Genomic DNA, 13,625 nt, shown 5'->3' with positions numbered 1-13,625 from the left:
ATTTTAAGGGGTGAGGATGGAACAAACTTGTTTTCTGTGGAGAATAAGACCCAAAGCAATGGATTCAAACTACAGGAAAAGAGATTGTACCTCAACATTAGGAAGAACTTCCTGACACTAAGGGCTGTTCAACAATGGAACACACTCCATTTGAGTGTGGTGGAGTCTCCTTCTTTGGAGGTTTTTAAACAGAGGCTGGATGGCCATCTGTAGGGGGTGTTTTGATTCTGTGTTCCTGCATGGCAGAATGGAATTGAATTAGATGACCTTTGGGGTCTCTTACTCTTTGGTGTTTATCACACTATACTCTTATAGTGCTACTATTCCACTTTAACTGCTCTAGCTGCCTCCTGTTGCATTCTGGGATTTGCAGTTTTAAAGAGGGGTATTTAGAATTCTCAGGCAGAGAAGTTCTCTGCCTGAGAATTCTAAATACCCCTCCTTAAAACTGCCAATACCAGAATGCAACAGGAGGCAGCTAGAGCAGTTAAAGTGAAATAGTAGCACTATAAGAGTATAGTGTGATAAACACCTTTGATTCTATGATTCTATGCTTCTAATGATATACTTTATCTTGGGATGCTTTTTGTGTTCAGGATGACAACACGTGATGGATTATGTTACTCAGAGAAATAACTGAATTCCCATTGAAAATGTAATGCAATTGAGAATAAAAATAGATTGAAGCTAGGGATTATGGTAGCATAACTACTTTAAAGAACCAACAAGATACTATATAAAGAGATATTCAGTAATTCCTTGTACAATCATCTTTCCCAGGCTTTAATAGTTAGAGTTTTTTTTAAAAAAACTTTCACATTGTTGTTGCTGTGTGCCTTCAAATTTGTTTCCAATTTATGGCGACCCTATCATGGGATTTTCTTGGCAAGGTTTGCTCAGAGGGTATTTACCTTTGCTTCCTTCCCAGACTGAGAGCATATGACTTGCTGAAGGCCACTCAGTGTTTGAGTGGGGGATTTGAAACCTGGTCTCCAGAGTCATAGTCCAATGCTCAAACCACTATACCACACTGGCTTTTTCATTACTATTTTAAAATTAATGTCCCTTGTTTTAATTTGTTGTGAGCCACCTTAGGTCCCATTTTGAAGAAAGGAAAGCTATCTATTAAATAAAATATACATTAATAAATCAGGTGGGAGGTATGTGAGCACAGGAAGAGCTTCTTTGTGCCATAGCCTTGCTGACAGCTGCCACCCAACCAGATCTCTCATGTAGGTAAGCTAATTGAACATTATGTTCCACCAGCATCAGACAGGATCTTAGCCTGGGCAGTCCCACTTTATTTACAGACAATTATGTCCCCTTTTATTCCAATAGATATAAAGGGAGTCTTCAGTCAGGGAGCTGTACTTTATTTGGGTGATTTGTAATCTGCTGTGAACATCTTGGCATAAAACATCAGTGATATACATTGCTTCTTTGTTTTTAAAATGGATGCAGGACATTTTGGACTCTGTTTTTACAGAGGACAGTGTCTAAGGAAAACAAATTCCTTACACACAGAGGGGAAACAGTAACACACAAATGTAAGAGTTTACTCCACCAGCACAAAATTGCCAGTTTCAAGCATGAACTGGGAAACAGCAATCTATCGTAACAGTGACATACTCATCTTTCAAGTCCCTTCTTACTTCAGTCTCAGGTCATCCAGCCCATTTTTGCTAGCATCTATTTTGACTTTGACCCAGGAGGAGATTGGCTCTGCCATGTGTTCCGTGATCTTGTTGTGATAAGAAGCCAGCCAGAGTACCACAGTTTGCAAAGCCTCCTCCAACAAGCCCAACTTCCTGTAGTTTTCCACTTGCAGTTTAAAGCAATTGTGCAGCTGTGAAGAGGGAGAAAAGCATTCAGGTGGCATAGGATGCAAACAAATACTGGAAGAGAAAGAAAATAATAGTCCTTCCAATCACCAAACTCTCATTAACTAACTATCAAACATCTCTGAACTAAAGCCCTTTAAACTATCAGGTCATTGGGCCACTTTGCCCAATGATATTTCATCAAGTGACATCAACTCAAGCTGAAGACATTCTAAGAATACCAGGTAACTTCAGATAAAGATGTCTACATTTGCATTCAGTCTTTTCCGTCAAGGAGTCTTTTCATAAAAGGAAGTTACCTATGATTAGCCAGTCATTATTACAAGATTGATCCACACTTAGTATTATAGATTCTTTGCCTTTGCAAAAGCCTTCTGGATAACACTGGAGAACCTGGGAGAGCCTTGCGGTGGAGCAGGCAGGGGCACAAGGTAGCATTTTAAACATTGAAGAAGAGTTATAACATCAGTCCAGCGGAATAAGATCAAGAAGGGACTCACACAGGAGAGTTCAGTTTCAGGCTCTCCTTGTGCCATTTTATCTAAACCACTGTGAGATGTTAGTATAAGGTTGACAACCTATACAACAAGGATAAAGAATGTGCAGTCTTGCATATGTTGTTAGACTGAAATTCTCATAAATTGTCACACTGAATATGCTGGTTAAAACATTTAGAGGTTCAAACTTCCCCTACCTCCCTATACCCATTTATATGCATAAGACTCAGTGCATCCAGAGGGCCTTAGTTTCTGACCAAACAGGCAAAGGACCAGCTGATAAGAGCAATGTGACAAAGCTTTCCCACATGCTGCTAAGCAGCCTGCTCAATATTCAGCATACCAACTACACTGAATATGACTTATTTTTCACATAAAATGAGTCTCTGCCCCATCTGTCTCTCTCTCTCTCTCAAAGTCTGGGTAATACAACAATCTTCCTAACAGACATAACCCGTCTTTAAAATTTCACCCAACCCTCCTTCATGTCAACACATCAAACTACAAAGAAAATGTTTAATTACCTTTTCTGTAAAAAGATCTGGATATTTGGAAAGGTCCTTCTTAGCCAGCCATTTGCAGAAGAGCTCTGCTATGGAGTTAGATTCCACATACATCTTATGAGAGTAAAAGCTATATGACAGCCGTGACACACAGTAGGCTGTTAGGAGAAGAAAACAAAGACTTAGATTAACCACTTTTGGCAGACCAAATCAATTAATCACCAATCTCAGAGAGATAGCCAATTGACTTTTGTATGTGCCAGTAAACTTCCAACAAGTTCCTTTGCAGGACATTTACTCCTTCTATCTTTATACTGAGAAGGAAGATGTAAGCCATTATTATATTATAAAGGCCCTAGCTTAGTTACAAAGTCTCAATCAGAAAATATTTTGAAACAAGGGACAGAAAGGTCAACAGTGTTCGCTCATCAACTGATGAACTCCAGTTTGTGACCGCTTTAACTGCCCTGGCTCAATGCTACAGAATTCTGGGAGCTGTAGTTTATTGTGGCACCAGGGATCTCTGACAGAGAAGGCTCAATGTCTCACAACACTACAGTTCCCAGGATTCCCTAGCATTGAGCCAGGGCAGTTAAAGCAGTCACAAACTGGATTATTTCTGCAGTATGTTTTGGACTATAGAGTCTTCCATTCCTAGAGCTCACAGCAACAGTGATTTCTGCAGAATTCTACTACTTCTTCAACTTAGCTATTCATCCACATCTGCCCGTATAGTGACTATACATGTGGATGAAATGTACATGTAAAAGACAAGTACATAAGCTGTTTATATAACAAAGCTTGTAGTAGACTTGAAACAGACTATTTATAGTACAGCTAGGTAAACAAGTCAGAAAGGCCACAATGCACTATTCATGATATTTCAAGAAAAAGTGCTTCATACACACTAATTTTACTGGTTCTCAACATCATTACCTTGGTCAAATCACAGTGACAAAAGGAGGATAAACTTTGTTGTGACTGTTTTGCTTCTCTGTTCTGTGAGTTCCTAGGCATTGGCTCTGCCTAAGTCATACATTAAAAAAAACTGCCTTGCAGACACACATGAGCTTTACTCAGAGCACCAAATGTGCCCAAATGCTTAAGATGTGCATGACTGCCAAGGACATGGACTCTGTGGGTTAGGGCACTCCACAGCAGACAGAATGATAAAGTTTCTATAATACACCTGCTGCAGCTTTTAATCATCAATAGCATCTCTTTATACTAGTGGCTTACGCTCAGCTACATGCAGTTCTCTTGGAGAGTTTTAGAATGGATCCAGCCCCATACAATACAGTTAGAATTGACATTTGAGGAGCAGAACTTTATTCCATGAACAGTGGCATCACTAGGGGGTGTGGATTGCACCAGGTGACACTTTAAGGGGAGGGGTGTGTGACACCACTGCTCCTCAAACATCTGCATTTTGGCAGAAAGGAGCTGTGGTATTTGCCTGTATCTCTTTAAAATGCTGAAGAGAAGGTGCCGAGTGGAGTGAGGCTCAATGGGAGGAGAAAGGAGAGGCTTCAGGTATTTTTGAAAAAAATAAAATTTTCAATGCTACTTTATCCAAAATATTTGTACTGCATTTTGGTCATCCATGGTTTTTTTAAAAAAGGATATTGGTCACTGTGAAGATACCCCTTTGGTCCAGAATGGTTCTTCTGAAGTTCTTATTGTTGCGTGCCTTTAAGTTGTTCCCAATTTATGGTGACCCTAAGGCGACTCTATCATGGGTTTTCTTGGCAAGATCTGTTCAGAGGTTTGCCTTTGCCTTCCCCAGAAGCTGAGAGCATGTGGCTTGCCCAAAGTCACCCAGTGGGTTTCATGACTGAGCAAGAAATCGAACCCTGGTATCTAGGGTCGTACTCCAACACTCAAACTATGTCATGCTGGCTCTCCAACCTCCTAATTGAGATTATCTGCTAATAGTGACCACACATTCTTATTTTCTCTCATTATGGCCTCCAAAAGACAGTGCACTACACCATTTGCCTTCTGACTCTGATAACAAGACAGTTTCTCCAACTTGGATACCAGCCTGAGAGATCCAGGTATTCAGCTTGTTCCCTCTCATGAAGATCTTCTAGTGTATCAAGAAATCCGTTAACAACGCTTTGAAGAGAGCCCAACAACTCTGGTAGTCCAGCAGCCTCTAGACCCTGCGGGGAAAAACCTCACACATTTTAGAAAGAGAAATAGAAAGAAGGACTCTTAAAACTCAAGAAAAGTTTTTTCACAAAGAGACAGTGACCCACTACCTTGGTCCATCCTTGACATACTTGTGTTCATATTTTCTTGTCTAAAGTCTCTAAAATACACACAGAGATGTAGAACTGAATAAGGATTATCATGTGCAATTGAGGTCCTACCTTCACCATGGGCAGAACATGATACTGCAGTTTTAAGAATTGCTACTTTAGCTGTGTTTCAAATTATCAGGATATGTCTCGTGTGGGTATAAGCTATTACATCAGTCCTTCCCCACACTAGATGGCTCTCATGCTTTCCTAATTGAGATTAGGAACAAGAAAAATATGAAGTCAGACACACACTGTTTTCAAAAAAGTAGTTCTGTTATTCTCTTGCAGCATAAAAAGGAGGAAGGAAGGAGAGAAATGTGGCAGCACCTTTAAGATTAAATGGTTTTCATTTTAGCGTAAGCTTTTGTGAGTATAAACAGTTTTTTGAATGCACTTGATACTGCTTCTAAAGTTGTGGATTAACATCCACAAAAGTTCATGCTAAAATAAAGTTCAGTTAGTCTTAAAGGCATTGCCACATTTCTTCCCCCCTCCTTCCCTTTCTTCTTTTTATACTGACAATCATAGTTGCTAACACAAAAATAATCTCATCAACAACCCTGAGAGCAAACTACAGTCCAAAACACAATGCAGAAATAATCCAGTTTGAGAACACTTTAACTGCCATGGCTCAGTGCTAAGGAATCCTGGGAATTGTAGTTTGTTGTGGCACCAGAGGTCTCTGACAGAGAAGGCTAAATGTCTCACAGTTCTCAAAATTCCTTAGCGGTCTCAAACTGAATTGTTTCTGCAGTATGTTTTGGATCTGTGTAAATATAGAAACTGTTCTTTGCATAATTATGATGCAGAATTGATTCTTACAATGGACAGCACATAATGCTCAGCAGCCTCAAAATCAGATGGACTAAAGAAAAAAAATTGCATATTATAAAGAAAAAGACCAGCGGTAGCATTAGTTCCAACAAGACAGCACAGGACAATTATATTTGTAAAATATAAAAATATTAAGGCCTTTTAAGGGTAATAACACAGGGGACATATAATAAGCACAGAATTATAGAAAACAATGACTCAAAAGTAAAAGCCCCTTAAGAGTAAACAGAAATCATATTCAAGCTGTCAAGATTACTATCATTCAATATAGTAGTAATGCAGAAATATGTAGCCTTCAAGATGACACTGCAGCATAACTCCCATCAGTCTTAACCAGCATAACCATGGTGATAGCTAATGGGAGTTGCAGTCTACTATCTGGAGCTCTCCCTGCATTATTACCCAAGTGCCTTATTAACACACACACGTCTACTTACCTGTTGGCATGGCAACATGCTAGCAATTTTCTATCATTTATAAATTTGTCTCTCAATTCTATTTTGATGTTCAGATCTTTTTTAACAGTAAAGGTTATTCATTCAAAGTGCAAGGCTGCCATCACATCCTGTGATATTAGTTTTTACTAAAGATTAACTAATTGTGTGCCACATAACTATTGATCAAACAGTAGGGTGCTTGGCTATTTTCACAAATGGAACATTATTTGTACAAAATAATATATGATGGCACAGACGTTAGGCTTCGATTTAAGTCCAAACTACCTCTCTCTTCTATTGAATCCAGAACATTCTGTCATTTCTGGGAACTAGTATAACAAAACCCTGGCAAGCAGTTAGAGCCAGATCTGTTCTCTACCAAGACAAAAACTTCACATGGCTTTTTTTCTAGGGCTGCTTGAAAATATTCCAAAAAAGTATAAATTCCAAACAGCAAACCTTGATTTTCCATTTTAAATAAGCGACACAATTTTATTATGCCATTATATTTAATGGGACTTGAGCATCCACGGAATTTGTTATCCAAGGGGGGTCCTGGAACCAAACCCCAGCGGATAACAAGGGCCCACTGTATTTGACATATTTTGTCTACTCTGATAGACAGTTCAATACCTCTCCAGGCTTGGCTCTGTCAAAACACTATTACTAGATATTTTGATAGGAGATGTTGAAGACTATATAGATGCAAAATATGTGCATAGGTACTGTTCCATTAAAGTCTCTGAAAAACTAAAACTTTAGTGACCCCACGGCTTTTAAAATTATTTCTTCTTTCAGTCCAAATATGAAAACCCTTTGGTCTCATACAAAGCAGTTCTCTCTTATATATTCAAAATTCCATAGAACAGATGCTGTTTCTCCATTTCCCATACCTGTAGAGTCTGAAGAGAATCATATACCACAGTTGTGTACAACTGGAAGTAATGATACATTAGTTTCTTCAGGGCTTGTTTCTGTTTCACATTGTCTGGTGACACCTGTAGATGAGAAACAAGACAGGAAAAGACACGAGTAGTCCCATGTCAATCTTTGACAAAGTTATTCAGTTTTTAATGGGTTACAATCCTAATAAAAATAACACATGGATAGTACTTTATGGCTATAAAAGGAAAAGAACTTTCCAATCTATTTTTATCTTTACTTATTTATTTGAGCCAGGAAAAGGTAACATTAGCTGATTTAGCCTACACTCTTGACTATAGTTTATGAAACTCTTACAACTTTTGTGTGAAATACAGTAGATGAGAACTGGGGTGGGGGGAGGTTGAAAAATAAGAATTTCTCAAAGGTAGCTGAAATATTTGCATTTTCCAAATATGACTACATAGTACACCTTGAAAAAGGCTCTGCTTTTAAAACTAAGTTTCTAGAACTTACAATAATTTAGGAAAAGATAATTCACTACCCCCCTTCCAACCCCATTCCTCTCCATAAAGCTTGCTAGCATTGCAAACTAACTAACTCATCCTCACCTCCATGGGAGAAACCTGGGTCTTGATTGGAGTATATTTCCTTTTCCCCTTAGAATTTATAATTAAGCAGGGGGGAAAAAGACAGCTTTCAAGCCCCAACCATGTGCTGCTGTCCTTGATATGCCAATCCATAGAAGCTTGACTTACCATACTTATCAGCTTGTTGAGCATTCCTAGATAATTTTCCATGAAGGCAGAGATCCCTAGAATCTCTTCCAAGCTGAAATGCCTCCATTTACTTTTCTTCACATGTCCATACAATGGGGTTATGAGCAACTGGCAGCTCTCAGCCAGCAGCTTAAGTAAAGGTTCTTCAACACCTGCTGAGGAGTTTATCCCCTCAGCAATCTCACTGAAGAAAGACCCCACTGACCCCTCAGCAAGCAGCAATTCTCTGTTCACATCAAGTCCAGCTGAGAGAACATTTAAAATTACAGTAAAACAACGCTTTAGCTTGCTGGACTTGCTTAAGTAGCTGCTGGATTGCTGGAGAATTTCCCTGCACTCTCTGAAACAGCCACTTTTGCAGAGGTAACGGGATCGTATGAGGGAGAGTTCAAAAACACAGAGGCAGTCCTGAAAGGCCAAAGGCTCCTTCTTGGTTTTCCTTTCTAGAATGGCTTCAACTAGGTGGTAGAAGAGCTGGTCACTGAGAAAGCTGGCATCTTCTTTGCTCATTGGGCTCTGTTGGGCCTCAAACACAGCAGCTGCAGCCGAGGCATGCCGAGCCACCATGGAGTTAAAGAACGGAGGCTCCTGGAGCAATAAGGCAGGAGTATCATGCTCCAGAAGCACCAAGAAGCGGACAGCTTTCAGATGGGTAGAGAGTACAACTCTGCGCTCTGCTGGTGTCTTGTCCATTTTAGCCATGGCATCCGTACTTTTCCAGAGCACACTGAAGGCACTTTTGGCAATTGAGATATAGTCATCAGCAGGCACCTGAGGAGGCTGGTACTTTGACAGGTCTGCATAGAGGAGATCAGCAAATCTCAGACAGGCATCAGATGGGCCCCTGGCAACAGCACCCTTCAGCAAGTGATACAGCAATCTTTCCAAGTACAGAGGAACATATTGGAGTCTGGCTGCAACATAGCCATGATAAGCCATCTCACCTAAAGTCTGGAGACTTTTGAAGTGAGAAGGGAAGTCCAAACTTTCCCCAAACCTGTGGATGCAAGCCCGCAGGATTCGATCACATATTGTTGCCTGTTTGGAGGCTTGGCCTGATGTCTCTGCATTTTTCGCTCCAGAAATTAGATATTCCTGAAATTAAGAGAAGGCCTTAAATGTCAGCAGGCAGACTTCTTAACCTTTATTTATTTTATTAGTAAGTTCAAAGTCTGTAGAAAATCAATGCTCATCATTCCCAACTGGCTATGATGATTGGGGATAAAGGAAGTTGGAAGTCCAGCATATCTGGAGGGCACCAGATTTGTGAAGAATGCACCAAAGCTACCAATACATAGAATTCCCACAAACTTTATAACACCCTTTCCTTGATACGGTTGGGTGAAACTGTGTGGAACAACTGTGTTTAAAAACAGAAATTTGCAATATCCCATGCAAATGCCACACAGTGCCCCAAGACAGTCACATTTCTTCTCCGGTACAACCATCCTGGGAGGACCCATTCCAGCAACGCACCAGGCCCCATTATCAATCTAAACCAGGCAATGCAAAAATCCAACAGAAATTATGGGACAATTCTCCAATGGAAATGATAAAAAAAAAACTTTTGCATAAAGATTATGTTGACCTACTTGACTTGTTCATCCCAGAAGCCTTTGCAGTTTTAGCTAATGCTAAGTCCAACTTTGGCCTCTATTGATGTTAAACTTGCATAACCTTGGCTTTTATGTTTATCATTAGTACATCCTTGGTGTGGCACTGGAATCTAGAGAGCAATCTGTATCAACATCTGTTAAATGCATTCCTGGCCTGTTAGACGTAAGTATCGACAATTAGTTATCAGAACAACTATTATTAATCAGTTTGTTTAGTTCAGACCTGCACAACTTGTTAGTAGGTAGGGGCCGAAATTAAAATAAGCTAAACTTCTATGGGCTGCAGATAGGTTATTAGCATCTCAGTTTCCAAGTAAAGGTATAATTAATAACTAAACTATTTAATCATTAATTATTAATTACTCATTATTAGTTAATAACAATTAATTTTATTAATATTAATTCTGTCCTCCTCATCCTCTGATGGGCCCTATCCTTAGGAAAAGGCTAACTGACAGAAGAGCCTTGAAGAGTGAGTGTGCAGCTGTCCTTCTCCTCCTGTGCCTCCTGGTTCTTTCCTGGAAGAAAGCTGAGTGGTGAAGGAGCCTTGAAGTCATTTTAGATCTTGAGGGCTACCCAAAAAATTTTTCAGGCCACACGTGGCCCTTGGGCTGTGTGTTGTGCAGGCCTGGTTCAGATGTACAGATCAAACACAGGTGCAATTAATTGGAAGTGCATGTCCAGCAGGGAACGGGTGTGTGACTGACTAAGGGTGGGAAAATGTGCAACATCCAAGTGGGCTTTTGCTTATGAAGAGCCCTGGGGGAATTGTCCTGGGCAGAACCTGGCTGCACATCAACCCACACTTCTCCCACTGGTTCTTTGAGATCCCAACAAATGAATGAAAACAAGAGATGCCCCATGGGACTTGTTATAAGTACTGATGTTACTGTAACATATACAAATTTTGCTTGCTATTTTACAAGTCTGTCATACCTTGCATCCACTGATGTGTTTTTGCCTCTGTACCTATAGCCAGCTTCATAAGGCAGAATACCTTCCCACCTAGATGATAGCATACTCCATCTTCAATTAGCATGGCCAAAGGTCAAACACAATGAAAACTGCAGGCCAACATCAAGGCGATAGAGAAAAAGTTCTTCATTTCTGCCCTTCAGGATTACTCCAAGCAGGACCAGCCCTGCCTTGGACAGCAGATGCCAGGAAGCAATGGTGGCAGCCCTAATTGGGCCTCCTGAGTGTTCCTTGGCATTGGAGGGCAGAGTAGTGAATGCCACATGGCTTGTCAGTGCTTCCTAAACTAGCCTATATTCTCAGATATGGAGGAGGATGCCATCCTATCCATTACCAGTTCAGTCAGCTTCCTTATGTGGAATGAGGAGAGGGGGCACAATCCCGTCACAAAAGACAGGCTTGGCCATCCCTCAGCCAGATGCTTCCAGAGAACCCAGAAAGTCCAGAAGTCTATAGATAGTGTGTTCTCCTATCATCGCTAATACCCATTATATGCCCACCTTCCAGAACCAACCAGACCAACATGTGTCAACTCATCTTGGAGGCTCACCTTCAGCTCTGACGACAAAGTCAAAGTTTCTTCAGGAGTGTTGATCTGTGCCACAAAATCTACAACTGTAAAGAGCTTCATCTTGCATCCTGCAGAAAAGGATTATATATACATAACAATTAGAAGTGTCTGTCTGTCATATGTGGAACTGAGATAGGCACATTCCCTCTCTCTCACCTGGTCCATATTATTATTATTTTATATCTCACCTTTTCCCCAGATTTGAATTCAAAGCAGCTTACAACAACTGTTAGAAAAACTACAAAATACTAACGTTGGGGGAAAAATATTAAAACCAGGCTAAAACATATATTAAAATAGACACACACAAACAATATCTACTATATATACTTGACTGTAAGTCGACCTCACGTATAAATCAAAGGCAGGTTTTGGGGCCAAAATTATGGATTTTGCCATGACCTGTGGATAGGTTGAAGGTAAAACTTGGAGGCTCCTTCAGTGTGTGTATGCTGCAAGAGGGACTCTCACTGAGGCTTTTTGCTTCAGCGTACAGGTGGAAGAGGGATTCTTAAATAGCAATATCAATCAATCATCCAGAACTCTCTCTGCTTGGCTCCAAGAAGCTGCATGTGGAAATCTGAAGGAGCTGCTATCACATTATCATAGTGATCAGTAAATAAGTCATCCTGGGATTTTGGGGTCAATTTTTGGGCTTAAATTTTTAGACTTATAGATGAATATATATGATAAATCCTTTCCCCTATCTCCTACCTTTAATTCACTGCACTACAGAATCAGTGCCATCTTTTCCAATCACATGTATCCTTTATATCAGCCCTAAACCAAGAGCATTTTTTTAATCCAGTGCACCCTTGATATCCACTGGGGTTTTGTTCCAGGACACCCCATGGATACCAAAATCCATGGATGCTCAAGCCTCATTATATACAATAGCGTAGTAATATGGTGACCTTTATATAAAGTGATGAGGTTTGCTATTTGGAATTTTAAATTTTATTTTTATTTCAACCCATGGATGGTTGAATCTGTATATGCAGAATCCGTGGATACACAAGGCTAACTGTACTCAAACAGTGGGCTTGATCCTACCAGTGGCAAGGGTGTGCTGACAACAGCTAGAAAGCCATGAAGCTGAAGAGACTGAACTGAACTAAACTTATGTCAAGCAAACTTAAGGAAGACTGATCATAATGTCTAGATTGTTAAGTCTCTTTAACTCTCTGTGCAAGACTTCTCCTCATCACAGGCAGCCAAAGTTTTCGCAGCTTCTAGAGTTTGCCAAAATGAAGGACATTTCAGAAGACAAGTCCAAAACAAGAACTGATCTGTTATGCAACTATCATAGAATCATAGAGTTGGAAGAGACTGCAAGGCCACCAGTCCAACCCCATCCTGCCATGCAGGAAATCACAATCAAAGCTTCCCCAACAGATGGCCTTCCAGCCTCTGTTTAAAGACCTCCAAAGGAGACTCCACCACTCTCCAAGGCTGTCATATTTCTCTGTTGAACAGCCCTTACTGTCAGGAAGTTCCTCCTAATGTTGAGGTGGAATCTCTTTTCCTGGAGCTTGCATCCATTGCTCCGGGTCCTAGTCTCTGGAGCTGCAGAAAACAAGCTTGCTCCCTCCTCAATATGACATCCCTTCATATATTTAAACAGGGCTATCATATCACCTCTTAACCTTCTCTTCTCCAGGCTAAACATCCCCAGCTCCCTCAGTCGCTCCTCATAGGGCATGGTTTCCAGACCCTTCACTATTTTAGTCACCCTCCTTTGGACACGCTCCAGTTTCTCAATGTCCTTTTTGAATTGTGGTGCCCAGAACTTCTCCACATCAGGCTCAAATATTACAATACAAGTCTTTAAAATATGGGAGCACACAGTAACCTTAACCCTACTCAGTAATCGTGTTTAATATTATCCCAAAGGGCTTCAAGCCTCATACGACCCTCCCTATTACCTATCAGACCACAAAAACAATTACCAAAACTAGAGTTTCATTTGACTGGAGTCCCAAAAATAATCAGAATTGTCTGACTCCTCTTCACACACATACAGTACAGTGTGGTATCTGCTGGAATTTGGTTTCAGGACCCAACACACAAACACACACGCACCCCATGGTAGATACCAAAAGCCATGGCTGCTCAAGTCCCATTATATACAATGGCATAGTTAAATGGTGCCCCTTATATGGCAGAATCAAGGTTTGCTTTATGGTTTAGTTTGAGAAGGCTGAAAGGTAGGACCTGTCCTGGAAAAGGAGGACACCTGGTCACCTTGCCACATGCTCCCACCACAAAGAAGAACAAGGCAGCACAAAATGTAGGGCATTTAAGAAAAATGTAGGATAATTAAAAAAAAAAGCAGAAGCTAAAAACACTCATATAAACATGTAAATTCAAGCTTCTTCGTCCTT

At 40.4% G+C, this 13,625-nt stretch overlaps 1 protein-coding gene across 1 annotated transcript in view; it reads right to left on the bottom strand.

Moving 5' to 3' along the window:
* The window catches only part of LOC149322710 (separin-like), a 41,077-nt gene extending 29,776 nt beyond the window's left edge, over window positions 1-11,301 (bottom strand). The window contains exons 1-6 of the mRNA XM_089481822.1: window positions 11,221-11,301; window positions 8,059-9,174; window positions 7,312-7,416; window positions 4,886-5,006; window positions 2,863-2,999; window positions 1,653-1,846 (exon numbers count right to left, since the gene is read on the bottom strand). Coding sequence (XP_089337948.1) covers window positions 1,653-1,846; window positions 2,863-2,999; window positions 4,886-5,006; window positions 7,312-7,416; window positions 8,059-9,174; window positions 11,221-11,301 — 1,754 coding nt within the window. The remainder of the gene's footprint in view (window positions 1-1,652; window positions 1,847-2,862; window positions 3,000-4,885; window positions 5,007-7,311; window positions 7,417-8,058; window positions 9,175-11,220) is intronic.
* Between the last annotated feature and the right edge of the window lie 2,324 nt (window positions 11,302-13,625).

The sequence above is a fragment of the Sceloporus occidentalis genome, unplaced genomic scaffold (genome assembly GCF_023333645.1).
Source record: "Sceloporus occidentalis isolate IW3139 unplaced genomic scaffold, rSceOcc1.0.p SCAF_1, whole genome shotgun sequence".
NCBI lineage: Eukaryota > Metazoa > Chordata > Lepidosauria > Squamata > Phrynosomatidae > Sceloporus > Sceloporus occidentalis.
Note: the sequence above shows the minus strand (reverse complement) of the source record. Positions and strands in the feature narration are given on the sequence as shown.